Consider the following 15,663-nt stretch of genomic DNA (forward strand, 5'->3'; position numbering starts at 1 on the left):
ATCCACTTGAGTTTATGGCAAATGATTGCCCCAAAAAGTTGATGGTAGTAATGCAAATGGTTAGACTTTCTCTTGATGGAAAGGTCATTCACACTTTTATCTAGCGAATCTTATGCCCATCAGTCTATGCCTAAATGCATATAGGTCTAGAATGTGTGTAAACATGCACTGTGTTATTTGCTTGAGAACTGAAAATGGAATTAAAGATGATGGAATCATCAGAAAGTATTCCTGCCTTTGCAGCAGTATTGGTATGATCACCATTGGAGTGATTTTCCTTTAAGGCCCAATGATGGCTCCTTCACCACGCTTATGATTGGCTTCAGACGACCAAACTTTTATCTTTCACCTTTCAGTCATGGAACACCACTGAGTCGTGAATATTATTTCACCCTCCCCCCCCCCCCCCCCCCCCCCCACCACCATATTAGAACCCTTGCTACTTGGGAAAATGTTCCTGAAAAAAAATGTCATGGGCAAAATCAAATGGACCTGTAGAACTGTCTTTCTGAGCCAGTTCAAATGTTTGTTGATATTGTCTCCTATGTTGTTTTGGCACTGTTTCATTCTTCTGGTGATTTTTTTTCTCTTTTGTTCCTCTATGATAAATCTGTGGTGTTTATTCTTTGCTTGCATTGTTCCTTCACAGCTTCCAGTTTCAATAACACCAGCTGGTATGCATATTGTTTTGCTCTTTTGCTTAAGCATTAAATAAACTACAACTCTTTCTTTTGATGAAATTCTGAGAATTTAAGAGCATTTTAACTCATACTCTGTTTACTTTAAATTTGACTTGTGGATTTGTAAAATTCCATCTCCTCTGTGATGTTCTCTGAGAGTTAATAATGTTAATTTTGGGCACTTGTTATTTTTTATCTCCAGGATGCTAGTTTTATATGCTGGAAAGCAGAAAGGAGAGAGTATGCCTGTACAATAAAAAAAATAACTACGTTTATTTTTCCTTTATCAAAACTAGTTGGGTGTGTTGTCACTGTAAAGGGTGGTAAAATGCTATGCTTAAATCAAATAAACTCATTCAGAATATTCCAATTTGGTTCTGAATAGATCATCAAGAAAATCAGACTATCAGCATTTACTCAAAGCACTTACAGGGCAATCCACTAAAAATTGCAGGTTAACTTCCCACTTAAGCAAGCCTCATACAGACTGAGTAAATCAATAGGCTTGTCTGTGTAATACAAGGCAACCATGTACAATTGATCAGCTTATTGCTTTCAAATTCATTGCTTGTCCAATTGAATCCTGTTTGGATCATAAAAGCTGACATATTCTGATGCATGTGTGGTGGCTCACCACAAGGCAGGCAAACCGGCCCAGCTTGTAAGCCACGCGGCGGGGCAGCCGGTCAAAATGGCACCATCGGGGGTTTCCCTTCCTTCTAGCTCAGGGCTCAGAAACCCGCGCTTGGGAACCACGTGACGCCCAGGTGACATCAGCGCCCTCCAGTGCGGTTCTCAGCCAGGTCCGGGCTGGGAGTACAAGTGCAGCCCAGCAGCCTGCAATAAACTAGTCTACTCACTGAGCTTAACCCGTCTGGTCATCTCCCACCTGACAAGCTCCAAGTAGCAAAGGAGGAATTTTTGCACCTGTTGGAGCTGGGGTTCATTCGGTGGTTCGATAGCTCATGGGCCTCGCTGCTCCAACTGGTTCCGAAAGCCTCTGGTGTCAGGCGTCCCTGTGGAGACTATCGATAGCTCAACAAGGCAACCATTCCTGAACGTTACCCCATCCCTCACATCTAGGACTTGAAAGGCAACCTGCACGGCGCGAGGGACTTCTCCAAGGTTGATCTGGTGTGCGGCTATCACCAGATACCGGTGCACCCTGAGGACATACCCAAGATGGTCATTATCACCCCCTTTGGCCTGTTCGAATTTCTGCGCATGCCGTTCGGGCTCATGAACACCACTCAGACCTTCCAGTGCCTCATGGACTCTGTGGGCAGGGACTTGGATTTTGTCTTTATTTATTTGGATGACATCCTTGTTGCCAGTAAGGACTGGGCGCAACACAAGGCCCACCTACATGCCCTTTTCTCCCGGCTGGCCAACTTTGGCCTTACCATCAACCTGGCCAAATGCCAGTTCAGGAAAGAGTCCATGCAGTTCCTGGGCCATAACATCACTGCCGAAGGAGCTACACCCACCACTGCGAAGGTTGCCGCCATCAGGGAGTTCCCACGCCCAAACAGCCTCATGGGCTGCAGGAGTTTGCGAGTATGGTCAGCTTTTACAACTGCTTCATCTCGGGAGCTGTGCACATCATGCAGCTGCTGTTCGCCCTCATCACAGCCAAGCACAAGACGCTCGCTTGGAACCCAGAAGCTTGCACTGCATTCGAGGCAACCAAGGACGCCCTCGTGAAGACCGCCATGCTCGCCCACCCCAACACCGACCTGCATATGGCACTCTCTGTCGATGCCTCTGCCACAGCCGTCAGTGTCGTCCTGGAGCAGCAGGTGAATGGGCATCGGAAGCTGCTGGCATTCTCCATCCACCTGCTCTGCCCGCCGGAACGCGTATAGTGCCTTCGACCGTGAGTTACTGGGCATGTACCTGGCAGTGCGGCATTTCCGCTATTTTTTGGAGGGGAGGACTTTTACCATCTTCACCGACCACAAACCCCTCACCCAGGTGCTCGCGATGGCAAAGGATCCCTCGTCGGCCCGCCAGCAGCATCACCTCTTCTTCAGAGTTTACCACCGACATTCGGCACAAGGCGGGGAAGGACAATGTGGTTGCCGATGCACTCTTGCGACCGACCATCTGTGCCCTGATGCCCGGCCTCGACTTCGACCAACTCACCCGGGACCAGGAAGCTGATGAGGAGACAAGAGCCTTCAAGACCGCCATCACCGGCCTGCAGTTCCGAGACCTCCCGACTCCAAGCAGCAAAGGCACCATCCTGTGCGATATCTCCTTGGGCTCCCCGCGGCCAGTGGTTCTGCAACAGTGGCGCAGGCAGGTCTTCCGTCACATCCACGACCTTTCACATCCGTCCATCAGGTCCACGGTCCGGATGGTGGCAGAACAATTCGTATGGCATGGGCTGCGGAAGCAGATCGTGGACTGGGCCAGAACATGCATCCACTGTCAAACGTCCAATGTGCTCAGGCACACCAGGGTGCCCGTACAGGAGTTCGAGCACATCCGGGGACAGTTCAGCCACATTTATGTGGACATCGTCGGGCCCTTACCCATTTCCCGGGGCAACCATTACCTGTTTACGGTGGTGGACCGCACCACTCACTGGCCCGTGGCGATCCCGATGACAGACACCTCTACCAACTCCTGCTCCCGAACCTTGTGGCATGGTTGGGTCACCCAGCTCAGTGTCCTGGCTCACCTCACCAGCGATCGGGGTGCCCAGTTCACATCTGCGCTCTGGGCACAGCTCGCCAACAGGTTGGGGATACAGCTACACCGCGCCACGGCCTACCACACGCAGTCCAATGGACTGGTCGAACGTCTGCACCGCTACCTTAAGTCGGCGCTCATGGTCTGCCTCACTGGTCCCGACTGGATGGACGAACTGCCTTGGGTGCTCCTGGGCATCCATTCCACTCCCAAGGAAGATCTGCAGGTGTAATCAGCTGAACTGGTCTATGGTGCACCGCTGTCACTACCTGGTGAGTTCGTCAATGCACCTTACAATCCCCAGCAGTTGCCGCATTAACTACTCAGGGCACGCTTGGACTCCTTCAAACCACCACCGCCACCCAGGCATGGCACCTGCCCAACTCACGTTCCTGGCGAGCTGCTTTCCACGGAATTCATTTTCATTCAGCAGGGCCCGACCGCGGCACCTCTGCAACGACCATACGAGGGGCTGTACAGGGTTATTCAGCGTTCCGGCTCGACGTTCCCGCTGGACTTGGGCGGCAGACATGAACTGTTTACCATGGACAGGCTGAAGCCAGCGCACCTCGATCCCACCGTTGCCCAGCTCAAGAAGTGAAGCCGCCCGGCAAAAAAGGACATTGGCGCCGGTTCTGGGGGGTTGTGGCTGTGTGGCGGCTCACCACAAGGCAGGCGAACCAGCCCTACTTGTAAGCCACGCGGCGGGGCAGCTGGTCAAAATGGCGCCATCGGGGGTTTCCCTTCCTTCCAGTTCGGGGCTCAGAAACCCGCGCTGGGGCACCACGTGACGCCTGGGTGACATCTGTGCCCTCCAGCGCAGTTCTCAGCCAGGTCCGGAGTGGGAGTACAAGTGCAGCCCAGCAGCCTGCAATAAACTAGTCTGCTCACTGAGCTCAACCCGTCTGGTTGCGTGTGTTATTGCAGGAGCAGAGAAGCTGCTGCTTCAATTTGCACCACATGCTGGGTGGGCCAATTTCTGTCAGAAGCATTCAGTATTATATTAACAGGACTTTTATTAATACACCTCGACCCATAAGAACAAATGTGAGAGTTGGAAACAAGTTCTAAGCCAGTGGTTCTCAACTTTTTTCTTTCCACTCACATCCCACTTTAAGTAATCCCTATGCCATTGGTGCTCTGTGATTAGTAAGGGATTGCTTAAGGTGGTATGTGGGTGGGAAGGGAAGGTTGAGAATCTCTGCTCTAGACTTAATTGTTACTGAAATATTCTGCTTGAGAAAAATTGTCATTGGCCCATTTCTTTTGGAGTTATGAAACCACGCACAAAACAAATCAATTAGGTATGATTAAAACAGTGGTTTTCAAGCCTGTTCTTTCCAGCCACATACCACCTTAAGCAATCCCTTACTAATCACAGAGCATCTATGGCATAGGGAATACTTAAAGTGGTATGTGAGTGGAAAGAAAAAGGTTGAGAACCACTAATCTAAGCAATGCTGTTTTCAGGGCCATTGTATTTATTATAATAACTTGTATCAAGAAACAAATTGCTGATGACCAAGGAGGAGGTTTTGTACGACATAATTAAAAATAATTCTAATCCACGTCAGGCTTCCTACCTGCTGCAATTGCTGTCTTTCTGCTCAGAGTAACTGTCACTGTGGTACTGGCTGTCACCATTTGCTTTCTGTTTTTCTTTCCTGAAAGAAATAATACTTTTTTTAAACACTGAATATACAGTATGAACAAAATGAGAGCATTCAGCTCAACAAATCTGTGTAGGTGTTTAAATGACCTCATCTTTTCACCTGATCTTTCTATTCTCTTTTCCCTCATTTTGATAATTCACTTACCTTTTGAAAGCCCATAAGCATTTTGATCAGAACAGTGATGATACCACTTTTTAATATCTCTTTTAATATAAACAATATATCTCCTCATTTTCTCATTTAATTTATTAATAACTAATGTTCACAAATCCAATTTCTGGATTCTATCATAGTTGGAAATATGATTGCTGACCAAACAATTCATGAATTAAAAAAAAACTTTTAGTAGACCATCTCCAACTTTTCTTTCCAAAGAAACTTGCCCCAAGTTGTTCAATCTTTCACAATTAATATAATCTTTCAGTTGTTGCACCATTCTTATAAATATGTTTTGAACTTTCTCTGCAGATTTTGATAGGATGATCTTTTCAGAAAGATTTTGTATGACAGTGTATCACCTCACAGCTATCTATATTTCCCCTACCTGTGACTTTATTTTAAGTTAGTTGAAATCTCCCTCCACCAGAATTTTCAAAGTAGATTAATTCTGTAACATATGTAGTATATCTGAAAATTAATATGTATACAAACAGGAACACACACAAATCAAGCCACATTCACATGTTTTGGCAGGTGCATTTATAGACGAACAATGAGATAAAACAAGACATAATTTAGATGACCCCCTAAAGCAATACCAGTCAAAGGAGGAGAATGGACATGTTTCTTTGGGGACTCAGTACAGCATTTGAGGAAATATCTTGCAGTAAATACTAACCCATGTCTGCCTCAAAGGCTATGTAATAAACAAAATGTCCAGTTGGGTGCTCAGCTGCCCGTCGGTACCAGAGAGGGAAATGATCCATGGTGAAAATACTCTGCCTGTCCTGAGTCGTGAAGAACTTTCTGTAAAAGGAAACTAATGATCAAAGACGATTCAGAAAGCAGCCCTGATTTTAAATTAAGCCTTTCAACAGAAAATTTTGTGTGAATTTTCAGTTGAAATTTCACACAGAAAAGCATGGATGATCCAGTAGCAAGAGCATTAAAGGGAAGACCAGAGCAGGATGGATGCAATGTTTCTTTGGGGATTTGTGCATGAGCTTGTGCTCCCCATGACCCAGAGGAAAGCCCAAATAATAAATACAAAATGAATTTAGATTAACCTGGTAAACTCTTGGATCATATTGCTGTCTGCTGCCTAAACACCCCTGCTACAAATTGTAATTCTCAAAATCTCATTTGCATCTGAATGATATCATCTTATTCTGATCTTTAAATAAGATTTCAACATTGAGAGCAGATTTGTGTTTGAGGGGTTCAGGCATCAATTGCAAGGACATCATTTAACCACTCTCCGTTATTGCCCTCAAGAAAAAATTTTTAGTCTGAATCTTTGGTAAGGTAATTGGGCAAATCTGCCTAGTTTCCATTGTAGAAAAGTTATATATCAGAGAAAGTGAAGGGAAATACAATATTTCCATGAAAAATAATAAAAGAGAAATTGATTTTAGTAAAATGGTAGGTATGAAATTTAAAGAAGCAGAAGATCTAATTGTATGTCGTAAGCAGCGCAACACCTGGACAGCAAAGTTACAGATATCAGGAACTTTTCAATGACTACAGTTCAGTATTCATCACCACAATCCCTTCAAAACTGATCAGCGAACTCCAAGACCAGGGCCTCAATACCCTACTGTGTAATTGGATCCTGGATTTTAAAAAATTTAATTTAGACATACAGCACGGTAACAGGGCATTTCTGTCCACAAGTTCATTCCGCCCAGTTTACACCCAATGTACCTACACTTCCGGTACATTTCAAATGGTGGGAGGAAACCAGAGTCCCCCAGGGAAAACCCATGCAGACATGGGGAGAACATACAAACTCCTTACAGACAGTGAAGGATTCGATCCCTCGTCCCGATCATTGGCGCTGTAAAGATGTTGTGCTAATTTCTACACCAATAGTGCCACCCACCTCACCTCCAGCCCAATCAGTACAAATTGGCAAGAACATCTCCATCAGTTCCAAATCACCACAGGCATCCTTGAGTTTACACCTATCACTTTGTGACTTGGTATGACAACACCACTTACTAATTTACTGACGATACCACAGTAGTGGGCTGTACATAAAGGGGCAATGAGTCAGCATACAAGAGGGAGATCAAAAACTTGGCTGAATAGTGTACGAACAACAACCTCTCATTCACTGCCACCAAAACCAAGGAGATTGTTGACTTCAGGAGGTGTATGATCCAGAGATCATTGGGGGATCAGAGGTGGAGAGGGTGAGAAAATTTAAATTCCTGTGAATCACTACGTTGGAGAACCTTTCCTGGACCCAACATATTAATGTCATCATGAAGAATGCATGTCAGGAGTTTGCGGAGGTTTGGTGGGCCATTCAAAACCTTGACAAACTTTGACTGATGTGTAGTGAAAAATGTGCTGACCAGCTGCATCACGGCCTGGGATGAGGACACCAATACCACTGAACCAAAAGCCCTGCAAAAGCTAGTGGACACAGCCCAGTACATCAGAGACAAAACTCTCCCCACCATCGAGAAAATCTACATGGAATGCTTCTGATAGAGAGCAGAAGCAATCATCAAGGATCTGCACCATCCAAGGCAGTCTTTGTTCTTGCTGCTGCCATCAGGAAAGAGATATAGGTGCCACAAGACTCAACACCAGGTTCAGGACTCATACCACCAGGAACAGTTGCTACCCCTCCATGATCAGATTCCTAAATAACAGACCAATTTATTTAAAGACTCCTTGCACATTATTTATTACTTATTTATTTCTCTGTATTGCCCAGTCAGTTTGCTTACTTTACATTTCCCTCTTTTGTATATGTATCTTTTTTCTTGAGTATAGTTTACAGTTACTTGTAAGTAGACATTTTGCCTGTCCCGCAGGAAAAAATATCTCAGGGTTATATGTGCTGTCATGTATATCTTTGGCTTGGCTTCGCGGACGAAGATTTATGGAGGGGGTAAAAGTCCATGTCAGCTGCAGGCTCGTTTGTGGCTGACAGTCCGATGCGGGACAGGCAGACACGGTTGCAGCGGCTGCAAGGGAAAATTGGTTGGTTGGGGTTGGGTGTTGGGTTTTTCCTCCTTTGCCTTTTGTCAGTGAGGTGGGCTCTGCGGTCTTCTTCAAAGGAGGTTGCTGCCCGCCAAACTGTGAGGCGCCAAGATGCACGGTTTGAGGCGATATCAGCCCACTGGTGGTGGTCAATGTGGCAGGCACCAAGAGATTTCTTTAGGCAGTCCTTGTACCTTTTCTTTGGTGCACCTCTGTCACGGTGGCCAGTGGAGAGCTCGCCATATAACACAATCTTGGGAAGGCGATGGTCCTCCATTCTGGAGACGTGACCCATCCAGCGCAGCTGGATCTTCAGCAGCGTGGACTCGATGCTGTCGACCTCTGCCATCTCGAGTACTTCGACGTTAGGGATGAAAGCGCTCCAATGAATGTTGAGGATGGAGCGGAGACAACGCTGGTGGAAGCGTTCTAGGAGCCGTAGGTGATGCCGGTAGAGGACCCATGATTCGGAGCCGAACAGGAGTGTGGGTATGACAACGGCTCTGTATACGCTTATCTTTGTGAGGTTTTTCAGTTGGTTGTTTTTCCAGACTCTTTTGTGTAGTCTTCCAAAGGCACTATTTGCCTTGGAGAGTCTGTTGTCTATCTCATTGTCGATCCTTGCATCTGATGAAATGGTGCAGCCGAGATAGGTAAACTGGTTGACCGTTTTGAGTTTTGTGTGCCCGATGGAGATGTGGGGGGGCTGGTAGTCATGGTGGGGAGATGGCTGATGGAGGACCTCAGTTTTCTTCAGGCTGACTTCCAGGCCAAACATTTTGGCAGTTTCCGCAAAGCAGGACGTCAAGCGCTGAAGAGCTGGCTCTGAATGGGCAACTAAAGCAGCATCGTCTGCAAAGAGTAGTTCACGGACAAGTTTCTCTTGTGTCTTGGTGTGAGCTTGCAGGCGCCTCAGATTGAAGAGACTTATATACTCTGATAACAAATGTGTACTTGATCCATGAATACAAGTTACGATTGAACTGGAATTTGCTGAACATTAATACTGCATGAATTCTGCTCCATTAGTGAAACCATCTCCAAGTAATGTGGCCTTATGCTGATGCATAATTACACAACTCGACTGAATCTTAACCATAGTACTTATTGGATTCTGCAGAACAAACTGATGTTTGTGGTGAACTTTATTTTTTTTCTGCATTTGTAACAGGTTCCCTGCAGGTGGAGCTATTGTTGTAATAAAAATTAATATTGCAAAAACCTTTATTTTTACAAATATACTTGTTTAATCTCAAACAATTTTGCTATGGCTTTATTTATTAATGGTGAGTAAACTTATACTTTAGTCAGAAAAAAAAATCAATTGGTTAAAGTTGTTTAACCCCAGTATGTTTACTGCGTGAGGAGACAATTTAGTTCTTTGCACTCTTTAGCTTCTGCTGAGACGCAGGAAATAGATTAGTGATTAATATTTGGTGGCCACCTTATGAATCAAGAAAACAATTTTGAGATAAGAACTATTGAATTTAGGAAGATAACCAGAAATATTGCCTGGAAAAGCGTAGAATCGCATTTCTGAGGGTCACATCCGTGAACAATATGTCACATCAGAAGCATTGACATGGGTAGAGTTCAAATAAGGATGAAAAGATTCAACAAATGCTCGGGTTCTAACCAGAGAAGAGGGCAATACTGCTTATTTCCATAAAGAAACCTCTGGCTGAATTATCTCTCTACAGTGAATTAAATAAATAAAACTAACATGTAATGTTAAAGACAGTTACCAGGCATTACTGTCTCCTGTAAAAGAAGGAAAGATGTTTGCATTCAGATAGAGAACCTCTTATGGTAAAAGAATAAATGTTTAAGTGCTCATGTGTTCTCCTGAATTTTGGATTGTTTATTTCAGATTTTTGGAATATTTAATTTAGGAAGGTCTGACAGAGAGAATGGAACTTCCTCACTTTGTAAATAGTTGAAAGAAAAAGGATCATGTGATGCTGACATAAAAGATAAACATGTTTGTATCAGCTATTATCAGTTGCAGTCTAATCTATGACTTGAGATTATAAAGTTCAAATTTATTGTTTGAGTATATACATGATATCACATGAAACCCTGAGATTCTTTTTCCTGCGGGTCAGGCAGAATTTCTACTTATTGATAGTGCAAAAGAAAACCGCAATCAAGAAAAGATACATTTACAAAAGAGGGAAAACTAAACACGAAGACAGTGCAAACAAACTGTGCTATACAGAAAATAAAGATTCAATGCGCAAAGTGAGAATCCTTAAACAAGTCTCCAATGTTCCAGAGGATTTTTAGCAGTTCAGTTGGGATTCCGCTGAAAGACTGCTCATTAACAACGTTACTCAGACCCCTGGCAATTTATACCTCAGTGTTCTCCTGACATCAAGAAGGCAGAGGAACTTCATCATGTTTATGATAATTGAACAAAACCTGATATAAACCTTCCTATAGATTTTCTCAATGTAGTGAATTGAATACATCAAGAATCTTTAGTCTATGTAGAGGAGACATCATTAAATGATCACTTGGTGAAATGAGGTAGAAAGTTAAATAAAGAAACTGATATTTCTCTTAAACTTCCAGCACAATTAAAAATCTTATCTGGAAAGTTAATGACAGCAAAGTGGGAAAACCAATCAAATAAACTGCCAGCCTAAATCTAGAGGCTGTGTATAACCATACCAAGTAGGAAGAAGGATATGGTATGTGCTTTAAGGGTGAGAACTGTGGTTTTCAAACATTTTCCCTATGCGATAGGTGCTCTGTGATTAGTGAGGGATTAATTAAAGTGGTATGTGAGTGGGAAAAAAGGTTGAGAACCACTTTTTGCATGCATTTTGCTTTTTTTTGTCTCTTTCATAGGTTGTTTACAGCCATTTGCACATTTACTTTGTTGGATATACATATTCTTGTTATTACCAATGTATGAGTGCATATAAACAATAAAAATATTGGAAAGAGAACCTTTGCTCTAGACCCAATTGTTACTGAAATATTTTGCTTGAGAAAAATTGTCATTGGCCCATTTCCTTTGGAGTTATGAAACCGTGCACATAATGAGTCAATTAGGTACAATTAAAACAGAGGTTTTCAAACTTTTTCTTTCCATTCACATACCACCTTAAGTAATCCCTTACTAATCACAGAGCACCTATGGCATAGGGATTACTTAAAATAAGTGGAAAGAAAAAGTTTGAAAACCACTGGTTTTGCAATCTTCACAATGGAATAGTAGCTGTTAAACATTACAAAAAGAAAGGGATATATGACTGACTTTCCCTTCTAATTGCATGCAAATGTGGCGAATTATGTTCAGTAATTCATCAATTGAAAATTGTTTAGTTAAGTGTTAGATCCAACTTTTGCAATTAATATTGAGAACATCCTATCTTTACACATGGTTATGAAAATATATATGAATTTTTTATACAAATACACAGATGTACATACGTACATACATACTATTTGCTACAAACAGTAAATATTCAAAAGCTTTCTCCAATGAAACCAACTCAATAACACAATGTCATGCCAAATTACCAGCAATATCAATAGTTACTATGAATATTTAACTTTTTCTTCAATGCCTGATAGAACAGCTTGACTGTCATCCAAAGATTATTTTTCCAATTTTCTGTAAATTGTGCAATGGTGTGAGGAAGTCAATGCCATTTTTCTTATTTTCACGAGGAGGAGGAGGTGAGAATACACATTTGAATGATTTGTTCCTACTTTTTTGAGAGCTTCTCCTTTCCAACAAAGAGACTACTTCGCATCAGGCCTGCTCGAGTGCCCAGAAAAGCCATTTCAATGCCATCCTCGTTATTTCTGTGTACAAGGCAAAGAAATAAATCTCAGAAGTTATCAAAAGCTCTTTTGTCTATACATAATACCTATAACAGTTATTACACATGTTGAAACTCTTGGAGGTTCTCATACAGCATATGTTAAATAATAAAATATTAATGCCATAGGTGGTTTCTACGGTAAAGAAAGGTCATGAAGTAAATATGTTAAAAAAAGTAAATATGTTAAATGATGAAACAGTAATGGTCAATGTACAGTTTCTACATTAAAGGAATAGTATGGCATTATTATTTAAATATGATCATACAGATAACATTTGAATGATATAATTGGTAAAAAGAAAGCAGCTTGTTACTTTTGCAAATTATTGGAATAATAAAATATGATCTTAGGTGTGAATGTAAACAAGAAAGTATTTTCTCTGCTTTTCAATCAGTTTAACAAGAGGAAAACTGAGGTGTGATATGTCAATTAAATTGCAGATTTTTCTCATTCTGTTGCCGCAATCTACTTTTGCTTATTTTTAACCTGAAAATTTAAATGAAGTATCAATGTCATCTATGGGACCTCAGACAACCCAAACATTTACCAGATTTTTGTTTGTACCAAATTTCAAACTCACATCAGGTGTTATAATGGAGTGACATCATTAAAGTAAGTCCTTATAAATTGCAATAGGGCAGTGCAGTATTTTGAAAAGTGCATTGTGATCTCAGTGGGAGATGATCTTAGCCCTTTAGTACCTGACCCATGTCACTTCCTCCATCTTCCACCCTTCTCCACCCATTCCATCAACTAGACACAACTGTAGGCAACATTTTTTTTAATTTTGGAACCTGCTGAATTTTTTCAAAAATAAAGTTGACCCCAGGATGTTTTTTCAGGTGCCTGCCTACATTTTGTTCATACCTTGATGAAGGGCTCAAGCCGAAACTTTGGTTATGTTATGTTTGCTATGTGTGTTTTTCCTTCAATAATGCTGTCTGCAGACTTTCGTGTTTTACCCCAGGAAGCTTGCTATTTTTGGTCAGGACTTTTTGCTAAGAAGAAAATAAGGGCTATACTGTCCAGTGAACAGTATTACATTTCAATTCTTCCGGTTTGTGTTTGATCCCAGAAAGTCAAATATATTATAATATGTAGTTAAATACATATAGTACACTAATAATTCAATAAATTAGTCAATCAGTTATCAGAATAATAAAGTAATTAAAATAATAGTATATGGGCAACAGGGACAATGATTCAATGTAGCAGTAACATATCAAAGTGTGGCAAACAACACATGAATAAATTAATAAAGTAGTTGATAAACAATGAATGAAAAAATGTAGAAAGCTGCCAGGAAGTATTTGGCATAAAGAGAACGCAGGAAAATTAACAAATTATAAATGGGAACCTCAAGAAAACAATTATTAATATAATACAGCAATCACCAAAAGCATGTAATACATTCCTAGTAGTCCAAGAATACTAGTGGACATGTTCATTGTAGGAATTTATTTAAATTTAGACATACAAGACGGTAACAGGCTATTTCAGCCCATGAATCTGTGCCACCCAATTAACCTACACCCCCAGTACGTTTCGAATGGTGGGAGGAAACCGGAGCCCCCAGGGAAAACCCACGCAGACACGGGGAGAACACACATTTGAACCCTAGCCCCGATTACTGGCGCTGTAAAGGTATTGCACTAACCACTACGCCAATGAGTCAAAATGAATTGAGCTGAGGATATATGCTTAAATTAATATTTAACCAGTAAAAAACTTTATATATTCCAATGATACCTTTTAAAAACTTCCTTACCTTTTTATATGAATTTGATTGGTTGTTAAATTCATGATAACTGAGATTTTTATAAATATATTTTCTATTTAATGCAGTCTTCTTGAACTGCATAATACTTACTCAGAAACATTCATGGCTATGGCTGTCCAGTACGCTTCAATTGGAGCTGTTACTATAGCGTCAAAGAGAACTTCTTGGATTAGCTCCTCATCACCTTCACAAAAAGGTAACAATTTCAAGTATCAGAATAAATGGGTTAGAGGACGGATTTATAGATAACATGAGACAATTTAACATTGGATGTTGACTGAAAAATATGTGACAGGGAGACATAAACATAGTCAATTATTTTAAGGATGCTCGTAAAAATATGAAAACAACTGCATTGTTTTGTGTTCAGTTTGCATGGCTGGAATAAGAGCACTAATGGAATCAGTACTAAGAGCCATTATAACATTGTACAAGGAGGGTTGCATTGTTTACAGCACTATGAACCCGTGCTTTCCATACTGATCCAATACTAGGAAATCGGCTATTGGAAATCTAATGGGAATTTGATATGAATCCAGCAATTAATTGCCCATAGTTCAGGGAGGCAAGGCTGCCTGCAACATGCTGAAGTGTGCTCCACAGATAGGATAGAACATAGAACATTATAGCACAGTACAGGCCCTCCAGCCACCGATGTTGTGCCGATCCATATATTCCTTTATAGAAAAGGATGATGTTGGCTGCTCCATATATTGACCTCCTGGGTCCTATGGCCTCTCTCATCAGCTGTTGGAAGCTGCTGTCTTCCCTTCTAAGTTCAGCTCGTTATCACAGAAGCATCTTTGGTTTGGAGCATACCATCCAACCAAACAAAGAAAAATGCAGACAGCAGGTTGTATCACATCCAGTCGGAAGTAATAAGAGACTATTGTGGAGCACACAATAATCATGTTGACATGATAGAGTGATTAAAAACCCTTAATTACCAAAAACCTGAGCAGTACTGATACACTACTTGGCCAGGTTCCAGGTACAGGAGCAAGAGGGGACAAATCCGGGTACGCCAGCCTTTATTGGGAAATCTGGGGAGGAGCCAAGGGAGGGGTTAGGGAAGGTCAGGTAGGTTCAGACTGGCCTTTCACCACAACTATAGGATCTAGATGGTCTCTTAATACTTGGCACATAGACTTTTGGTTCCCACTAATAGCCAAAACTATCTATTCTTGTCAGGCAGGATGCAGCCTGAACAACACATCTTGGTGTTGACCAATTGCATCACAGACCCCAGCAACAACAGCTCTAACAGGCAATGCCTGCAGTCTGAATCAGACAGAGGCTTCAAGACTGCCTGTGAAGGCCAGTGATTCCTGTCAGTTTCACAGTACTGAAGCATCCAGGTGGTGCAGATGCCTTTTTAAAAGTATTGAGTGGCATTCTCATTTGAGTCTAGACTGGAGGATCAGGAGTGCTACAAGAATCAGTGGAGAAGAGCTTATTTGGATATCAGCATATGCCATGTGGATAGACCCAGAGTCCTAGAATTATAAAGAGACACAGCACAGAATCAGACCTTTCCATCTACTGAGTCTGGACTGACATCATGTGCCCATATTTACACTAATCCAATCTTAACCCCTTAAATTGTTCACTCTTTCCCAACAACTCCCCTAGCGTCCTCCCCAAATTCTACCACTATTCTTCGACAGGATAGGGAAGATTTACTACAGCCAATTAACCTACCCACCAGCCTATCTTTGGATGTGGGAGAAAACTGGACCAACTGGAAGTACAGGGAAGAATGCGAAAACTCAATACAGACTGCAATCAAGGTCAAAATTATGAGGCAGCGGCTCCATCATTAGTGCAGTAAGAATTG

General features: G+C 42.1%; 1 protein-coding gene across 1 annotated transcript in view; it reads right to left on the reverse strand.

Annotated features, from left to right (window-relative positions):
• Positions 1-15,663, reverse strand: part of LOC138745230 (voltage-dependent calcium channel subunit alpha-2/delta-4-like) — a 270,894-nt gene that overhangs the window by 126,468 nt on the left and 128,763 nt on the right. The window contains exons 25-28 of the mRNA XM_069902292.1: positions 13,917-14,010; positions 11,930-12,025; positions 5,889-6,016; positions 4,961-5,041 (exon numbers count right to left, since the gene is read on the reverse strand). Of these exons, the coding sequence (XP_069758393.1) occupies positions 4,961-5,041; positions 5,889-6,016; positions 11,930-12,025; positions 13,917-14,010 (399 nt within the window). The remainder of the gene's footprint in view (positions 1-4,960; positions 5,042-5,888; positions 6,017-11,929; positions 12,026-13,916; positions 14,011-15,663) is intronic.

Source organism: Narcine bancroftii, chromosome 11, assembly GCF_036971445.1.
Source record: "Narcine bancroftii isolate sNarBan1 chromosome 11, sNarBan1.hap1, whole genome shotgun sequence".
NCBI classification, from domain to species: Eukaryota; Metazoa; Chordata; class Chondrichthyes; order Torpediniformes; family Narcinidae; genus Narcine; species Narcine bancroftii.